Below are 16,503 nucleotides of genomic sequence, written 5' to 3' on the forward strand. Positions count from 1 at the left end.
AGCGCCTGGCCTGCAAATGGGCATTCATGTGCCAGTCAGGTGCGACGATTGCTGCTGCTGCTGTGTGTGTGTGGAATCCCATCGGAGTAATTTGCGGTCATTTTTAAATGTCAAATTTGGACCGTTATGCTTGGACACAAGGCCTACTCGTTCTGAATGGTGTCACACGATCTTTAGTGTCCATTGTGAAGTAGATGACGAGTGGTATGTGACGCTCAATAAACCCACAATAACCAGGGCGGCCTGACAAATTCGAACCGCGAATCCCAGTAACAAGCAACGAACACGCTAATGATAACGGTTTACAAGCACAAATTTAATTTACGGGAATGACCGTCTCCATCTATGACGATGCTTTTGCAACATAGATGTTAATCTGAGGGTTTTGGGCAAAGGCACGAAACATTAGTCTCCTGGATTTTGACTGCTTAGAGGCATTGCAAATCCCATTTGCTGATGAGGTTTATTTACCAATGTTGTATACATTTTTATATCTATGAGCATTTGTTTTCATGTGTACAAAACACAAGTACTTATGTTCATTTAATATTTTACACATTTGAGTATTGATAGTGAACTGGCATTTGTCTGCTTTTTATATTTTGTCAAAGATCTCCAGTGAATTCCAAAAACTCCTGTCGTCGTTGAAAGTCGGCGAAAATGAATCGAGTCATCCGAAACCTCAGCAAGACAGTGGCCCTGGGCCCAGCCCCAATGACCTCGACACCCACTTATTTGTGCAGGTTTGTGAGCTTTCCTACCTCTGGTTTGCAAACTCCCCCGGTGGCGCGCAAACTCCCCCTGCGGCTGTGCGTTGTTCTTCATGCTGTGTTGCACGTTGTGTTTTGATTTCACAGAAAGGGACTGAGACGCTCATGCAGCTGCTGAAAATAGACAAGCAACCGGCACGCGGTGAGACCGTCGTTGATGTCGATTCCGTTGACGTGGTGTTCTTGTTTCCATGAACACAGATGCATTCCACGTTTCTGATATCCACAGTGGTGTGGGTGCGGGCCTCGTAATGGTCTGGCCAATTTTTTGTCGTTAGACCCTCCACCGCCCAGCACAGCCAAACAAATTGGCACATTAAATGCTTGGCCTTCTCTTCCACACTGGCCAGATGTCTTGGAAAACGTGGAAGCACCCACACTTTACACCACCACATGTACTTTAAACGCGTATCCTCTGATAACATAAGGTTTAAACCTGCCAGACACCAGGTTATTGAAAACCTGGTGTTTGACAGGTTGACTGCGCCCTATGCTATCTTCGCATCGTGCTTGCCTGGCTTCTGTGCCACGTAAGCAGACAAGATTCCTTGGATTCAACAAATAGCAGCCTCGCGTTTGTATTGTGGACATGTTTTTTTTTTTCACCTCGAGCAGTCCCTCATGTCCACTTTCCACACCGTTGCATGTGGCGTTCAGTTGGATTTCGCTTTAACGTATTGGCTACGGCAGGCGGCACTGGGTGGCAAGGTGGTTCCACTTGTGGCTCACAGTAAGAAGGACCTGGGCTAGATTTCTGACTCGGGCGCCTTTCTGTGTGGAGTGTGAACGTTCTCCCCCTGTTCTGCATGGGTTTCCTCCAGATTCTCTGGTTGCCTCCCATAGCTAAAGAAAAATCCATACGGTGCAATTGCTACTGTACTTACCAAACATCCTATTTACTCATTCGTGTTCACACGTAGCAACATTACCCCGCCGACTGTGAAAACTTGGCAGGACTCTACTTTGAATAAGAGTCTTGAGGCTTTGCTGGGCACACCCACCCAGTGACGGCCTCCACCTTAGTTTTGAGTCTCCGTGAAGCTTCATGGATAAACAAGCATAACAGCGAGGGATGGTTTTGCTTCACAGTGTCCCGTTTGTGTACCGCCACCCAGATGCAAAAGCCACCACCGGCCCCGGTGACCGAGAGCCGAGAGCCGGGGCTGTGCCGGCCGGCGCACACCCTGCGGCGGCCAAGCCGGAGCCGGACACAGCGAACGTGTCTCACCGGCCCCCCCTGCTGCCAAACGTGCCCCGCATGGGCCCCCCACAACCACTCCAGCAGGTGGAGTTTCATCCCCTTCGCTCACCGTGACGCTCGCCCACTCCCTCCGACTTGTTTCATGACCCGCCAGTCAGTTGGCGGTGACGGGCGGCGTAGGCGGGAGGTCACGAGTGGCTGCTCTCTGTGATCCTTACACGCACAATCCGTCTCAATCCGTAACTTAGACGTGTCGCGGTGATGCATTAAACTTTCCATCTTGTTTGCGCCGATAACGTTTGTGTGTCTGTGATGGCGCTGCTGTGCTGAGCGTGCTCGGCGCCATGTCTCGCTGTGCTGAGCGTGCTGTTTTGTGTTTGCGAGTGTAGATGATTGCCGGACAGTCGTTCCCGTGCAACATGTACCAGCCTATGCGGATGCAGGGCCTGCAGCCGCCAACCACCTCTCTCCAAGGTGCTGGTGAGGGATGCCTCTTTTTTCTGTCAGCAGGGGTATAGTGGAAGTATCTAAGCAGCGCAGCGCTTAGAGATGTCCCCACATGTAAAATCCGGTCCAGTGGCTCACCTGCAGAGCGAGCGGCTTGCAATTCTGAGTTTGCGAGTTCACATTCTGTTTGAGGGTTGACTCAGTCCATTATCCCTCTGGGGTTGTAAAATTATTACGACTGTGGGGAAGTCAGTTTTTGGCTAAACACTAAATTGTTCAATGTGCCCATTTTCTGAAGTGGTGTTCTTAATTGGTTACAAGTAATTTTTATTGGTTCTGATAACCGTTCAGTGTAACATAATACGTGTGACTTGTACGATTGTTGTACGTGTGTTTGTGCTGTTCTGTCTGTCTTGCAGCTTTTACCCTGCCTCACTCGCAGCCGTATTTCCACCCGATGCCCTGGCAACCCATCATCTCTTCCCCCCAACACCGCTACCACCTGCAGGCGATGAATCAGCCTCCGTTTCACATGAGATTCGCTCCTCCGAATCACGCCATACCCCATCAGCAGCCACGAATGATGACCGCAGCCAATCAAAAGCTGCCCCATCAGCATACGCAGGCGTATTCAAGCGGTCGTAAAACAATGCCCCAAGTATTTACGCAACCACCACAGCAGTTTTCAACTAATCAAAATGCAGCGGCCGGCTTTGGATTCTCCAATCAGAGCGCTGCGCATCAGACGAAGCGACTGCAGCAAGCCAATGAACCCGCAGCGTCCGCGCATCTGTCCCAATTTGTTCCACTCCAGGTGGGGAAAAATGCATTTACCGGTGTGCTTTAAGATATCCCAAAAATTAGCAAGATTTGTGTCTCTTCTAAACACAGCTGTATATGAAGAGACTTGTACGCTGTGCACAGGCAGCAGTATGATGGGAAATATTTTTTTTATTGCAATATTTGACCTTGATAATCCCTTGAAATGGAACGTCTCGTGGTGATTGGTACTTGCACAGCGAATACGTAACGACACGTACACAAACATCAATCTGTAATTGATGATTACACAAATAAGTGGTGCAGACCGCTGTATCGTAATGAATGTACCGTAAATGCAACAGTTGCAAGTGTTGTGTAAGTGAGTGTAAATGAAGGATTTAAATAAGTTGAAACTAGTAGCACATGTTGTGTTTTGGGAGATCGTTCCATCCATAATAGAGTTTTTTTTGGGTTAGATCACGTAACTATAAATGTGTCGTTAAAACCCGCCACCACCCGACACAGCCAATTAGTAAGGTTTGTTACGTAAACAAAACGTGCCAAATAGCTACTAGTTTAGCAAACCGGTGTGTTGGAGAGTAAACCCAAAACTTTTAAAATTCGAGTACGATGTTTCACCGGTAATTACAGCCAGCCTCATCCGGCGACAACCAGAATTGATTGTTCCACGTTGAAGAAGTGACTTGGCATGGCTGAACGTTCTCATTTTTTGTGATTGCTATCATCAACCGGATTTCATTGGGAGAACGATTCTGGTCATGTGGAGGAGAGTGTGGACTCGTTTGTTTTCTCATCTGTATGGGATAGTATTGCCCCCTCGCACCCATAGGTTTTCTCTGTGTGCTTCGGTTTTTTCCCATGTGTATAATCATTCACTAATTGGCTGATGATATTCATCATAAATAGAAGACTGCAGAGCTTGGCCAATTATTGGCACCAGCTGGCTGCCTTTTGTTTTTATCTGTGGGATGTAATTCGCATGAACGACGCAGCATGCATAACTAAACAAATATTGTTAAAACATATTGCGGTGATGAGATGCGCACTTGCGTTTACACGTACGTCCTTTGGTCTTCCGTGAATGGGTGCAGGTGTACAGGCAGCAGGTGACTCACAGCAACCCTCTCCAAGCAGCCAATCCGGCAGCTCACGCTCACCCACAGCCCCTGAAGGCGTCGCCTCAAGCCGCGGAGCTCAGACCTGAAGTGGTGCCGGCCGTGGTGGTGCACACCGGAACCGCCCTGGCGCAGCCGGACTCTGAGGACGCACCGCCAGTGGGGGCCTCCGAGTCGCTCTCGTCTGCCGCCTCCACTGCCACGCTCGCAAAGGAAGAGCAGGACCAGCCTCCGCAGCTACCGGCGGATTGCATTGCAGCGACATCCAAAAAGAGAAGGGCTCGCAAGCCGGCAAATTTGGCCGTTAATTTCGGAGGCCAAATGCCAAAATAGGTGCGTACACCAGCGCCGCGTGGAACGGTCCGTTCTCGAAAGGCATGCCGGTGACGCAGGGCTGCGGTGGAGAGCGTGGGGTGGAGACACGGTGGTAGCGAGCGGATTAACGACTGGCGAGAGGCGCATGCTTGATTGAAGACTCTGGAAGAGTTGGCTTGGGCGCAGAATAACCACGACTTAGGCGAGTGTTGGTAGAGACGAGTAAATGAAATGCAGTGTGAAATAAAACTCTATCTTAGTGTTCTCCACACTTGAGTGGTTCATGGGGCCCATTGTATTTGGTGATTGAGGACAGAAAAGTGGTGTTGCAACTTCCAGAATATAACCCAGAGTTTTCAGAGTGCCTGCCATTTTAAAAGACTCTCGGTAAATCTTAGTGCGTCGTCTTCTTGCATTGCAATGCAGATACATCGTGCTCGACTTGCTGGCTTGTGATGAAAATCAAACCCACAGTGGAATACCTTGAATTGTAGCTCGACGGCTGGGGATGCTGAAAATACTAAAAGCAATGGGCTGGAAATTTTGGACTTAAGTTATGTTAGTGTTGACAACAAGCTGGAACATATTTTGAGCCCCTTTTTAATGCCGAGTTAACCAGAGGTCTCTTCAGCAGAGCAGAGTATCGCAGCAGCAGCGGCGGTGGCGGGCGGTGGCGGGCGGAGTGTTGGATCAGAGCAGCAGTGGAACCACTTGGTTGAGTGTGGCTCACTTCCTCGCTGGGGGCGCTTGCAGACGAGTGATGCCGGCAGAACATCACGCCACGTGACCGCGTCTCCTTCACTTGACCAGGTGTAACCCGTTGAGACACGCCCGAACCTCATCGCCTCGTTTTCAAGGGATATTAAGGGCGACTTGTTTCATTTTGTAGAATCGTTTAGGGTCTGGTTGTATATAATGATACGTGCAGGATTCATCGTTGATGTTTGGGTTAGGTCACTTTAATGATCTGGACAAATTTGTATAATTTAGGGCTCCTCCACCACCCAACATAGTCAAACAAATTGAAATCGTAATTCAAAGAACAACTGTTGACAACCAAATTCACCGTTTAGATATGTAGAGTTTCGCTTGAAACTACGTCAAGCATCATCAGGTTGACATGCAGGAAGTCTGGACCCAGATCATTCCACGTGGCCTCTAACCCATATTGGCTGAGAAGCCTTGCGTGTCAAGTTCATACGTGCATATTTATCGCAAGTGAAAAAAAATCTGCCAAGGTGCTTCAATAATGAGTGAATGTTTTTAAAATGTGTTTGGCGTTTTAAAATGTTCCCCTCTGTCAGGCTCATGGCACGCAGAGCCAGCAGGAGGTTGACCGAGTGCTCGCGCACTCCAATTATCTGTTCTTTTTAAATTGCCAAAAAGTTATTTCCATGAATTGGGTTAACATGGCCATACTTTTTATTCCAAACATATTAACTTAGTTTACTAATTGCATACGTTGTGCTTGAGTAATCGCATTTAAACTTTTTACATAATTTCTCGGAATAAATTTATTACCACCTACTGGTTTATACCGTTTCACTGGTTGTATTTTTAAGCAAGTACTTCGAAGCGTGTCATTTTTGCATAAAATGTGTTGCTCTTGTCGTACAAAATAAAACTCTTAACACATTCGAATGAACATTTGTTAGAGTACGACGTCACTGTGGCGGAGGGGGGGGGGCGGTCATTGTTAAGCCAAACATGACGATTACAGCGTCCCCGTAGAGGGAGACTGCCGCTCAACGTTTGGACGCGTCAGACTTGCTGGGTTGGGACTCCACGCGGGCAGTCAACATCGCCCGCCGACCGGCAGACCGATGTGACGCTTGCGTGCCGGGTGCCTTGTTATCTTGTGCCGCACGGGACAGCTGCCACTGGGAGTGCCCTGTGAGATGAGGTGGTGGAAGGCGCTTATCGCTTGCAAAGCCCAGTTGCACACGGGAAAGGTGTTCTAATTATGGATCCCTTAGGTGCAGTTTCATTTGTGTTGCTGTCGTGGAGTTGGTGGCTGTGTAAAATACTGTCTGCCTACTTGGGTTCCTCATGAAGTGGTCATTTAAAAGCACACAATAGGTGATGGCGATATCCACGCGGAAGTTTGCTCATGTGCTTTTTCGGTTTGGTGATCTTTACTTTTAACTTTTTGCGCGTATTTGTTGGTATGTAAATGAAATTGCATCAGAAGTGTGACCATTAAACGTGCTTTTAAATGTTTAGACTCGTGGGAGAGATACATTTACATGAATAATCCTAAGCTTCAGTTTAAACATAAATAAATGTAATCATTGTAGTCCGATGGCTATTTTTGTAATTACGTTTTTAAGATTAAACTGATGATCTCAGGAATCTGAAATAAAGTTATCATGTCATCTTTACAGCTTTCATGTTTACATATTTTCTCGCATATCATGTCTGGCACGAATGATTGCTTTCATCCTCGAGTGTCCAATCAACACAAGACAAACACGTCCCAGCTCACCCATCGTCCGGTTACCCACCGTTTTATATAACGAAGTCACGTGGACAAGTAATTATTGGATGGTTTAACACGGAGGCTTTCGCGACCAATATCCATAATAGAGGTTTTTGGGTTAGATCGTGTAAATATATAAATGTGTCGTTAAAACCCGCCACCACCCGACACAGCCAACTAGTAAGGGTTGTCACGTAAACAGAACGTGGCCAATTCGTCACTAGTACAGCAATAGTGTATAGTGTAGTAGTGTAGTGTATAGTCGTGTATTGTATAGTGTAGTGTATAGTCGTGTATTGTATAGTGGAGTGTATAGTGTAGTATACTAGTACAGCACACCGGTGTGTTGGAGAGCCAAGCCACAACATTTCCAATCTGAGTACGACGTTTCGCCAGTAATTACAACTAGCTTCATCAGGCGATACAGATTTGTGGAGAAGTCTTATTGTTTCGTTCCTTATATAGGACAAATGATCAGCACGAGACTAAAATAACAAAAATATTAAATTCTCCCAAATGCAACTGTCAGCAGTAGCAGAACACGCGTGCCAACAAGGACACTCAATTGATTTTGAAACGTTGAAGTTCCGTGCAAAACTAGCTACTACTGGCCAAGACTAATTAGAGAATCTGTCGAAATTGAAATAATTAAAAATTACTTTAATCGTTCGGATAGCTACCGCCTTAGTGCTGTGTGGAAGCGAATCATCAAATAATACATTATTTAAATGTATGCCTACAAAGGGAAGCGGACTTCAATAGGGATTACCGTTGGTCAGGCTATTTTAATAAACACAATAGACTCGCATAATGAACATGCATAATGTACGTAGACTCAGTAATCTCCCCCCCGCCACACACATTGTGCAAGAGCGCAGAAGGGTGGTCAACAAATCTACGCATCTACATAAGGAACGAAATAGGTGGACTTCACAAATATGTTGCCTGAAGATAGTTGTAATTACTGGCGAAACGTCGTACTCAGATTGTAAATGTTGTGGCTTGGCTCTCCAACACACCGATGTGCTGTGCTAGTAACGAATTGGCCACGTTCTGTTTACGTGACAACCCTTACGAGTTGGCTGTGTCGGGTGGTGGCGGGTTTTAACGACACATTTATATTTTAGCGATCTAAACCAAAAACCTCTATTATGGTTGAGTATTGGATGTCAGCTTCCACAACCGATCCGCGCTCGATTGGGTTTTAAGAACGTGACAATTAAAATATCGTATTTCAGAACACGTTTACGTGAATCCTAGTAAACTGCTAAGTGGTCACCCGGTGGTTTGCCATACATTCGTTTGAAAAAGGGGTCTTCGCTCGTTCTGCCTACGACGTCTTCTTCGTGCGCCGCTTTGAGCTGCGGGACGAACGAGCTGTGATATCAGTGGCGTTCCGTTGGACGTCCAAGTCACCGAACCTCGACGGTTCACACTCGAGGCACGTCGGCACCGTGTGACTTCAGGGCCACGTGCGTTATGAAGAGCTCTTAAGTGAAAACGTGATCAACGTGTTTTGTACGCTTTATGCTTTGCCAAAATTACTAGAGAATGAATATGTCCATGTTGCTCCAACGTTTTGCACCGTCACAATAGGACACTCGTTACAAAAAATGTTAAGAGCAGCGGAGTGAGAGTGATCGGTATGTTGGCTGTGGGGAGAAGTCCTTTCTGCTCGAGCCCACAGGGCTTCACTTTCCTACTGTGTATGGCCGACAGAGAGCAGCTATAACACATTTTAATTGCGATTCAGCCATCGTGTTGCTTTGTCCGAGAGCTGGCGAATGGCAGATCCACCACCGTCACGTGTATATGTTTGGGGCAGTGCGAAGTTACACGGCCCCAGGTTTTGGAGTTTATATCCACAGTCGCACACAAGAAGAATTGTCTGAATTCATTCAGACAAAAAAACTACGGATTGTACAACAGCTGACCCCCGATGAAACCCATTTATACCAACGTTTAAGTTTATTGAAAACCATCTAAACAACTTTTAATTACAATCTATTTATGACTCCGCATAAATCAGAGTTTTTAGTGTGGAGACATTGAATAGTGGGAGCAGCAGTACCGTGAATTATGCAGACGGCAAAACGCAGCCGAGTAGTTTGATAGTTCGTATAGGGGCAGGAACGTGATCGATGAGCGTTTCAGCAGAGGGTAGCTGCGTCCACAGGGCAGCACGTGGAACCGCCGTGCTTCTCCATGCGTCTGTGCAAGTTTAATGTGCACGTGGATCGTGCCGTGCGTACAAGCACCGCCACATCACGTTGCCAAGTGTGCAAGCGCTGAGCATGTGTAGAACGCTCGCACGCGTGGCTCGCAAAGCACTGCGTGTGTAGAATGTGCGTAATGCTGAGCGTGTGTGGCAGTGTGTGAATGCGTGTAAGTGTGCGCCAAGTTGGAGTCGGCACAGCTGCACTTGAAGCCACCAGAGTAGGAGTTTAACTTTACTTTTTAACTTTCACCACCTCGGAGCTCGCCAGTGCCAACACCTTATCAGCTGACCCTGCAACACAAGCGATAATCACCACCAGAAAGTATCACCGCAGTACCGTGCCCTGTGCACACAGCCTCCGGAGAGATGTCAGGGCAGTGAGACGGTTCGTTAGCGCGTTCGCCGCAGCTTTCAGTGCTTTACGATTCGATTCGGCACGCCGCTCTGGTTGCCACGCAAGTGTCCATTCACCGTCGAAGACTACGCGTCATGCTGCACAGCGGATGCCAAGGAAATTCTGACGTCATTTGAAACAAGGAGGCTGTAGTGTGCCGGCGCCTTGGACCAAATTTGCTCAATTCACTGCAAATTCCTCACGGTTGGCTACGTACGGTGCGAAAGAAGTTCTGCATCCACGCAGCGATCATTACCGCCGAGTGGCAGACGAACGCATGCTTGCAGGCCGGGTGCTGAGATGCGATGCTGCGTGTCGCGTGTAAAGCACCACCTTGAGACACCCCCGGCTATCAAAAACAAAATATGACATTTGAGAATGAATTTGAACGCTGGAGGTGACGTTGCTCACCGAGGTCGTCGGTCACGCGCTCGAGTTGGCTGAGGGCCGCCGAGGCGTTGGCCGACAGGAACGCCTCCTCCTCGGCGCTCAGCTGCGAGAGAGAGAACGCGACGGTCCTAACAAACCACACTCGGCAGGAGGCCGCTGCCTCGCGCGTTTCACTGTGGATCTACTCCTGCCTGATGTAGGAGTGGTGTGCTGAGGCACAGGGTTAATATTTGCTTCAAGTACGTAACTTTTAAGAGGCAGCAAAATTCACGGCAGTAAGATTCAATGTGTAATTTTTCTTCGTTACTTGAAATGCAATTGTGTGTTTATTAAACAAAAATCTAGAAATGGCCAATGCAATAACATGCTAATTTAATGTGCAGTGTACTCAAACAAAATGTTGGGGCGAGGTTATTCCTGGGTTGCGCCTTCACTTAAGCGACGACACAGGATGGGGGAGGGGTGGGGGCGATTCATATCGCCATCCTTACCGTGTCGCCGAGTTTGCGGAGCGCCATGAGAGTTTCAGCCTTCTGTAACGAGTAGACATCTCTTGGGAGCTTACCCACCAGTACGTCTCTCTCCAACTGCAACCCACACCGCAGTGGAGTGTGAATGCAATCCTGTGTTATTCAGTCGTCGCAAAGAATTCGAGCGATTTACTAAAGGCAGCGGTCTCAAACAGCAGCTACCCGAGTGGTAAGCTCACTTACCGTGATACGCCCTTCTAATGGCTTTGCCACGTTACGGTGCTATAGAAACTGTCACAATCCAATATGATAATTGGTTTTTAACCCTTTTATCTGGCAACAAAACTGACACCTTTTTTACAAGGAGTCATGTTTGCATTGACCACAATACCTGCAGTCGAAATGCAAAAAAAAACACAACTCTGATCATGTATGCACTGTCCTTGAAATTGATTGGTCCACATCTGAGACAGCTTTTCTTAGAGCCTAGTCTCACATGGTGTTGGACCAGATGACGCCAAAAGGCGCACAACTCAAAGACAATGCACCATCAGAGTATGAGAGCTCGGGGTAAGCATTTACAGTGTCAGTTCTGTTGCCAGATAAAAGGGTAAAAAAACAATTATCATATTTTGCTACTGGCAAAGGAGGTTCCAATGGTGTCATAATCCAGTTTGACTGTCATGCAAAGTGCTGCTCCCTAGCTGTGAGCATTAGAGGTCACTTGCAAGGAACTTCGACGTACAGTAAACCTTTGCTAATTCGACACATATGGGGCTCTGGCCTTGCCGAATTATCCAATATTCCGAATTATGTACAATGGTCCTCCCCAATGCCTCCTGCCCCAATCTGCAGGCGTTGCGGCAGGCGTACTGCAGCGTGATGAATGTCCACACCGCGAGCGTTAACGCCAGGTGCACGCTCCTGTTTCTACCACTCATACAAGTCGACAAACGTTGGGGCCTTGATCCTCTTCTGTACCTTTTTGGAGCTGCTAGGATCCTCCCAAGGTTCAAGCATACTTACTCTTTGGTTAAAATAAAAAGTTATTTTTATTATATTTTCACCTACGTGACTTTACCGAAAGAACCAAAGAGTATGGATCCTTGCAGTCACGAAAACTTCAAATCTAGAATTAAAGCATACTTCCTAATCTTCTCCCGGGCCTTTCTTGATGTCATAAAAGGTGCTTGATTTTATGTCAAACTCTTCACACACCATACGCATTGTCACACACCCTGCATGAATTCTACCCAAAACTTTGGATTTGTCTCGCAGACTAAGGGCGTCGCTCCACGTATATGCCGAAATTGGCCCATTCAGTACGGCAATACTGTATAGATGCCGAAAGCGCAGCCGTGCCGAATTATCCCCAGTTACGAATGATCAAAGACCAAAATAACGACGTTTCACTGTAATTCTGTGAGATCTGCTTCCACGGGCCGTTCCCAAACCTGGCGTTTGCCCTGCAGTGTGGGAGCTGGAGGCATTTTGTTTCATGACGTCAATAGCACAATTGGGTGAAGGGGCACGTTCATTCTCAATTCCTGTGGGCAACCACGAGGCAATGTCTGCAAGAAATGACCAAAATTTACTGTCTTGTGCACAGTTGACCACGGCAACCAGCAACGATAACCACCAATGGTAACCTCATGGCGGCTGTGTGAGGGCTCACCTGGGCCATGTGTGTGCGGAGCTGGCCTGGCTGCTTCCGCGCAAACATCCGGATCACTTCTGGGGTTTGGAAAGCTTGACTTATTGCGGCCTGGATAGCCTGCGGGGTGACGCAACACAATACCAACGGGTTTGCCCCTCTTAGATGTCCCAATGCTAATGCTCCACAACCATGCGTTGCATCGATTAGACATTTAGTGAAAAGCACACATTTTAAGCAAGCAAACAGCCTCACAGAGTGGTTGGCAGTGTGTTGGTTGAACAGCCAGCGTTATTATTTATATCATGTTTATTTACCCAGAAAAGCCTCACCGAGTCCCAAGACTGTTTTTCAGGAGGGTCCTGCCAAGTTTTCTTAATGGGGAGAAGATTGCTATATGTAATCCCAATTGAGTAAATTTCAGCTAATCTTTTTGGCCAATACCAGGTACACAATTTTTTTTTCTAGCCATGGGACACCGCAGAACCCGGAGAAAACCCATACAAACTCCACACATGAAGGTTTCCCGAGTTGAAAATCGAACCCAGGCCTTTGTTGTTGCTGTGAGGCGCGTCGCCACTGCGCTGCCACCCTAATGAACGACGTAGGACCCTGCGCGAATACGGCGGCGAGGTCGCCGGAAGAGCCCTAGCTCGTCACCAGCTGCATGGCGCCCAGGTCGTCCACCAGGGTCATGTCGCCAGCGACGATCTTTTGCAGCGCGGTGTTGAATTCTGAGAGCTGTTCGAGCGTCTCCGCCTTGGTCTCCTCGTACTCCTCGGCCTCCAGGTCCTCCCTGCACACGCGCGGCCAACAGCAACACCCGCTGGGCACAGGGACCACACCTCCACACGGCAACCCAGTTTTCTGAACGCAATGATGAATTTATTTCAATTTTATATTGTTTACTCAGGAAAGCCTCACCGAGTCTCAAAGACTCGTTTTCAGGAGGGCCCCGTCCAGTTTTCTGCACATAATCCCAATCGAGTCAGATAATTTTTCAGCATTCGGATGTTTTAGTAAATCACAGTCCCGTTGTATGTTTACTTTTTACCTAAGGGTGGAAACCACAGAACCCGGAGGAAACCCATGACGAGTAGGGGGAGAGCATCCACACTCCACGCAGAAAGACGCCCGAGATGAGAATCAAACACAGGTCCTTCGTGCTGTGAGCACCGTGGCACCGCCCTGCCGCCCCATGACTGCCACACTAAGAACAAGCAGTGGGTCTCGTTCACCTCGCATTTCTCCCACTCCAGCCACCCTGGCAGCTACAGAAAGAGAAGTGAAGATGTTTAACCTTAACCCACTGTTGGGGAATGTGCTTTGTCTTTGGGTGACCTCCTGCTAGCGAGGCTTTGAGACTTTACATCGCCTCAAGATGCACCTAGCCTGGCACAAGCACCGTGGTGTGCTGGCCACCCGCCCCTCGTGTGCCGTGCCAGCCTTCGCAGGTGCTCGCTAACAGCACTTTCCCCAACAGTCTGTTAAGGCTACATAGGGGGATCTTTGTCTTTGTTTACATCCGCAGTTCGTTGTCAGTCAACTGCTGGATGAGGGCCTCCCCACGCTGTGAGGGTTGTGGGGTTATTTAACCACGCTGGTCAGTGCGGGATGGTGAAGGCGAGGAGCATCGACGTGGGAGTGTAGCATACAACAATGAATTTTGCTGTGCCGCCCTCTGGTGCCATGTGGCGTGCATGGTGCCAACGCATTTCAAAATCAGGCGAGATCCGGTGCACCCCGGGCTATTTGGTCATCAGCTGATATAAATATGACGCTGAATAACAAAAAAAAAAATCTACAGTGTTCGATGTAATATCCAGGCAAGCGGCATTCCTGTATTGTGGGTAAGTCAACAGAGGTTGTACTATGGAAGAGACTCGCTCCCGCCATCGGAATGGGGAATTTCCACCACTGGCTCAGAGCTGAAAACAGGAGCTAAGCACCGCCTCACTGCTCATTTGAGAAAGAAATCACTTCCTAGTTTTGTATTCCTGTTTACGCGACTTCATCAGGCATGACGCTCGGTTCAGAATTGGTCGGGCCAGGAGAATTCATATTTCGTTGTCAGAACGCCAATTGTACGAGCTGCGAGGGTTCGTGATGCCGCCGCCGCCGCCAGAATGCTGCCACAAGCCTCCTGCGGCCTCGAGCCTGCAGGGACAACGAGGGCAGCGTTGGGGACGACGGCGTGGCCCACGGCCGCGTGCTGACCGGCACCGCTCCAGGTCGTGCAGCTGCTGCACCAAGCGATCCAGCTGCTCCTCCAGGTTCCGTCTCAGCTTGTCCGTCTCGCTCTTTCCCCGCGACGCCATCTTCCGCTCTCCCCTCCTGCAAAACAGCCCACAAGGGATCTAGATTTGAAGCTTTCGTGACTGCAAGGATTAATATTCTTAGGTTTTTTCGGTAAAGTCACGTAGGTAAAAAATTAAAATTAATAAAAGTAAAATAAAAATAACGACGTTTCGGAGGATAGCTGTATCGTGCTCTGACTGTTCCACCTGAAGACGGAAGCTTGTGTTGCCTCCGAAACGTCGTGATTTTTATTTTATTTTACTTTTATTAATATTAATTTTTTACCTACGTGACTTTACCGAAAAAACCTAAGAACACAAGGGATCTGTCCCGACGACGCTCAATCTTCAATGGCAGAAACGCTCTCGTCCTTTCACGGAAGAGACGGCCGGCCCACCGGCCACAGCCACTGCTCTTACGCCGTCATCAACTCGTGCGGAACGGAGCCTCGGAGCTGGAGGGTCCTGTCAAGCAGCAGCATGAGCACAAAAAATGCTCGTAATATCAGACACGCTGCCATCGTAGCAAGATCCAAAATGCCGCCGCAAGAGAAAACTTTATGGGTGGTGACGTTAAAATATATACTATACTTTAGACAACTGATGTGCGAGTGAGAAGTCTCAGCTGCCATTCAACTTCTCTCCTAACTTAACGGTGCTTCGTTGTTTTAACTCACGTGTGAAATCGGAGTAGAACACGTTTTATGCCACATCTAGAAATACGCAAGACGTTCTGTACCGAGGCCCCAGGACCTCAACTGAAGAGTGGGTGGCACAGCCACACGAATCTTAATATCAAAGCTCACGCAAAGAGACTCACAGCCCACAGACACCCTGCTCACGTAAACACTCACAGCTCGCACAGAGCCAACTTACATGGAGACTCACAGCTCACATGGAGACTCAGCTAACAGAGACTCACAGCTAACAGAGACTCACAGAGACTCACACCCAGAGACTCACACCCAGAGACTCACAGAGGCTCACAGAGACCCACAGAGACTCACAGAGACCCACAGAGACTCACACCCACAGATACTTACACCCACAGAGACTTACACCCACAGAGACTCATAGCCACAGAGAATTACACCCACAGCGACTCACAGAGACTCACAGAGACCCACAGAGACTCACCACCCACAGAGACTCACAGAGACTCACAGAGACCCACATAGACTCACACCCACAGAGACTTACACCCACAGAGACTCACAGAGACTCACACCCACAGAGACTCACAGAGACTCACAGAGACCCACAGAGACTCACAGAGACTCACACCCACAGAGACTCACAGAGACCCACAGAGACCCACAGAGACTCACACCCACAGAGACTCACATAGACTCACAGAGACTCACAGAGACCCACAGAGACTCACAGCGACTCACAGATACTCAGAGACCCACAGAGACTCACATAGACTCACAGAGACCCACAGAGACTCACAGAGACTCAGAGCCCACAGAGACTCACAGAGACCCACAGAGACCCACAAAGACTCACAGAGATCCACAGCCCACAGAGACTCACAGAAACTCACACCCACAGAGACTCACAGAGACCCACAGAGACGCACAGAGACTCACACCCACAGAGACTCACAGCCCACAGAGACTCACAGCCCACAGAGACTCACAGAAACCCACAGCTCAGGCAGAGACTCACAGCTGACGGTAGAGGCTAACGCAGTGACGGGCACACGCAGCTTAAGCTGGTTCCACACACGTGCCTGGGTTACACTTTAGTGGGTTGGTGAATGGTGACACTCACGGGGTAACGTTGCCACGGGTAACGCAGCCGAGGGGTAACGTTGCCACGGGGTAACGCAGTTACGGGTAGCGATGAACGTCGCAGGGTAACGCGCGCTTGTGTCGCGACCTCTGACCCCGCGTGATGTCGCGATTCCTGCTTCATCGATGTCCGGATCGATGGATCGACCACTCGAGTGGCCGCGCTCCGATTCG

The 16,503-nt window shown here is 48.6% G+C and overlaps 2 protein-coding genes across 3 annotated transcripts in view; one reads left to right on the forward strand and one right to left on the reverse strand.

The window, feature by feature from the left end:
- The window catches only part of XRN1 (5'-3' exoribonuclease 1), a 39,864-nt gene extending 32,869 nt beyond the window's left edge, over nt 1–6,995 (forward strand). Inside the window, exons 35-40 of one of the 2 annotated variants that reach the window (XM_078868691.1) lie at nt 612–743; nt 858–912; nt 1,886–2,055; nt 2,361–2,451; nt 2,838–3,232; nt 4,293–6,995. In XM_078868691.1, coding sequence (XP_078724817.1) covers nt 612–743; nt 858–912; nt 1,886–2,055; nt 2,361–2,451; nt 2,838–3,232; nt 4,293–4,649 — 1,200 coding nt within the window. In that variant the 3' untranslated portion in view covers nt 4,650–6,995. The remainder of the gene's footprint in view (nt 1–611; nt 744–857; nt 913–1,885; nt 2,056–2,360; nt 2,452–2,837; nt 3,233–4,292) is intronic. The other variant, XM_078868692.1, reaches the window with a different exon arrangement.
- A 2,049-nt stretch (nt 6,996–9,044) lies between these two features.
- LZIC (leucine zipper and CTNNBIP1 domain containing) lies at nt 9,045–16,458 on the reverse strand. Its single transcript, XM_078868693.1, has 7 exons — nt 16,310–16,458; nt 14,454–14,570; nt 12,897–13,032; nt 12,258–12,356; nt 10,604–10,699; nt 10,134–10,215; nt 9,045–9,619 (listed from the first exon to the last, which is right to left on the reverse strand). The coding sequence occupies exons 2-7, from the start codon at nt 14,552–14,554 to the stop codon at nt 9,561–9,563; spliced, it is 573 nt and encodes a 190-aa protein (XP_078724819.1). The 5' UTR covers nt 14,555–14,570; nt 16,310–16,458; the 3' UTR covers nt 9,045–9,560.
- Nucleotides 16,459–16,503: the final 45 nt, after the last annotated feature.

The sequence above is a fragment of the Lampetra fluviatilis genome, chromosome 26, assembly GCF_964198595.1.
Source record: "Lampetra fluviatilis chromosome 26, kcLamFluv1.1, whole genome shotgun sequence".
In the NCBI taxonomy this organism is placed as follows: domain Eukaryota; kingdom Metazoa; phylum Chordata; class Hyperoartia; order Petromyzontiformes; family Petromyzontidae; genus Lampetra; species Lampetra fluviatilis.